At 45.3% G+C, this 2500-nt stretch overlaps 1 protein-coding gene across 2 annotated transcripts in view; it reads left to right on the top strand.

Annotated features, from left to right (window-relative positions):
- LOC134060594 (disks large homolog 4-like) overlaps positions 1-2500 on the top strand; it is a 68045-nt gene that overhangs the window by 47773 nt on the left and 17772 nt on the right. For both annotated transcript variants that reach the window (XM_062517334.1, XM_062517335.1), the window contains exon 4: positions 2377-2427. In XM_062517334.1, the coding sequence (XP_062373318.1) occupies positions 2377-2427 (51 nt within the window). The remainder of the gene's footprint in view (positions 1-2376; positions 2428-2500) is intronic.

Here is a 2500-nt window from a genome sequence, read left to right as displayed (position 1 = left end):
CTCACTCACGTCAGCGTGGCCCAAGCAGGACTAGCCTGTTATTACATGCATACTACCATGTCTTAACCACCCAGAGCCTCCTGTTATTACATGCATACTACCATGTCTTAACCACCCAGAGCCTCCTGTTATTACATGCATACTACCATGTCTTAACCACCCAGAGCCTCCTGTTATCACATGCATACTACCATGTCTTAACCACCCAGAGCCTCCTGTTATCACATGCATACTACCATGTCTTAACCACCCAGAGCCTCCTGTTATTACATGCATACTGCCATGTCTTAACCACCCAGAGCCTCCTGTTATTACATGCATACTGCCATGTCTTAACCACCCAGAGCCTCCTGTTATTACATGCATATTGCCATGTCTTAACCACCCAGAGCCTCCTGTTATTACATGCATACTACCATATCTTAACCACCCAGAGCCTCCTGTTATTACATGCATACTACCATATCTTAACCACCCAGAGCCTCCTGTTATTACTCTGCATATGCCAGAGACAGTGCTGCCCCATTCAGAAGCACCACACAATCATGAACACACATGCTATATCTTTACAATGGGTGCAATTACTTTTTCTCTGAGTTCTTTTTAGCAGTGATCTTAAGGGCACTCAAGGGGGCATACGGATATTCAAATGACACAGATGTTGTGGGTTCAGAGATGCTTCACTATTAGTGTGGTTTAAAAGAGGACGCTTGTAGTTCATCAAAGACATCATGTCCTTCTCCTACCATGCTCTGTATTTGCAACGTGATTTCAGGGGATTCCATATGACTTATGCAGATGTGGCATGGATTCACTGCTGATGGGATACACTAAAGCTCATACTGAAATGATTTCTCAAAGGGATGTTTGTGTTTAAAAGCCTCAAATTGTCTTGCTTCAGTTCGTCTGTGCCTTCTAAATACAGGTGATTTGATTTCAGCTTTTGTGGGAAATATGTATCTGACCTCCAACTGGCCAGCAGCCGTAAAGGAACTCTTTTATAATGATTAGGATGGGACTTTTGGGACTTTGGGACAGGGTGATTGATGATTGGTCGACGGCTTCAGAGCCATGAGTGATGTCAGTGAATGATGATTGGTTGGCAGGTTTATGAGGTGCTGGTCATTCTTGGGTGTCCTCCAGTGTTCTGGATGGTCCTGGTGGAAGCACTTCTCTGTGCTGGGCTATGGCAAGCCTGCCTCATTGATTTCCCACAGCTTGCAGTGTCAGCAGTAGATGTTGCCTAATGCAAAAGGTCAAAGTTCACCGTGAGGATTGGTCCAACTCATGAGTGCAGGAGGAGTGATGCACCATGGGAAATACTCATCCGTCCACCCATCCTGCATGCATCACTTCTTTCTTGACGTAATGAGTTTTTGGATATGGGTGGCTGGGGGGGGATTCCCTCTCTCCTCTGCTACTTTATTCCTCCTCTTTTTTCCCTCTCTTTATTTCTCCTCCCTGGTTTCTTTTCATCCCTCTTTTATTATCCCTCCCTGTAGGCTTCAGGTCCTCTGGTAAACACCAACACTCTAGATGGCTCTCCCTACGTAAGGAGCATGCCTCGCTCTCTCTCTCTCTTTCTCCCTCTGTCTCTCTCTCTCTCTGTCTCTCTCTCTCTCTTTCTGTCTGTATCTCTTTCTCCCTCTGTCCTTCTCTCTCTCTCTCTTTGTCTGTTGTCTCTCTTCTTGGCACTGCCCTCCTCCTTTCTCCTCCTTCACCTGAAGTCTTCTCACATCTTCCCTTAATCCTTTCTCTGCCTCATTTCTTCTGCTGCTCTCATTCTTCTAATCTCTCTCTTCTTCCCTCTTTCTTTTTCTCTCTCTCTCCCTCTCTCTCCTTTCTTGGGGTCCAGTCTATTTGATTGTTTTGTTCATGTTTGTTAGAGTCCTCCCATGTCCACCTTATCTACCCCTCTCATCCTTGGTTGCTCTTTTCCTCCTCTCCTCCTCTATCCTCTCTCTGTCTGTCCATCCCTCCCACCCAGCTCTCTCTATCCCTCCATCTCCCAGTGGGCACACGGATTAAGACTAATATGAGCTGCTGGCCAATGTGTCTGTCAAACAAGCCTGTTTGTGTGTGTGTGTGTGTGTGTGTGTTGTGCGAGTAAGCGTGTGTGTGTGTGTGTGTGTGTGTGTGTGTGCGTGTGTGTTGTTTAGTAATCTGACTTGTGAGAGATGGTTTTGTGATGTAATCGATTCTATCCTTTTTCAGTTCTGATTTGCTGGATTATGTTGGTGCAGCTGTACAGTTTATATATATAAATATACAGAGAAAGAATGAGAACAAGAAACAAAAGTGTGTGTGTGTGTGTGTGTGTGTGTATGTGTGTGTGTGTGTGTTCTCTGTTGTAATTTCTTTTCTCTTGTCTTGCAGATGAATGGGATGGACGGGGAAGTTGAATATGAGGAAATTACGCTGGAGAGGGTAAGACACACACACACACACACACACACGCACTCACACACACTAGCACTACTTGCTACTACATTCTGAACAT

This window comes from Sardina pilchardus, chromosome 16 (assembly GCF_963854185.1).
Source record: "Sardina pilchardus chromosome 16, fSarPil1.1, whole genome shotgun sequence".
In the NCBI taxonomy this organism is placed as follows: domain Eukaryota; kingdom Metazoa; phylum Chordata; class Actinopteri; order Clupeiformes; family Clupeidae; genus Sardina; species Sardina pilchardus.
The sequence above is the reverse complement of the archived record's forward strand: the minus strand, read 5'-3'. Positions and strand labels throughout refer to the sequence as shown.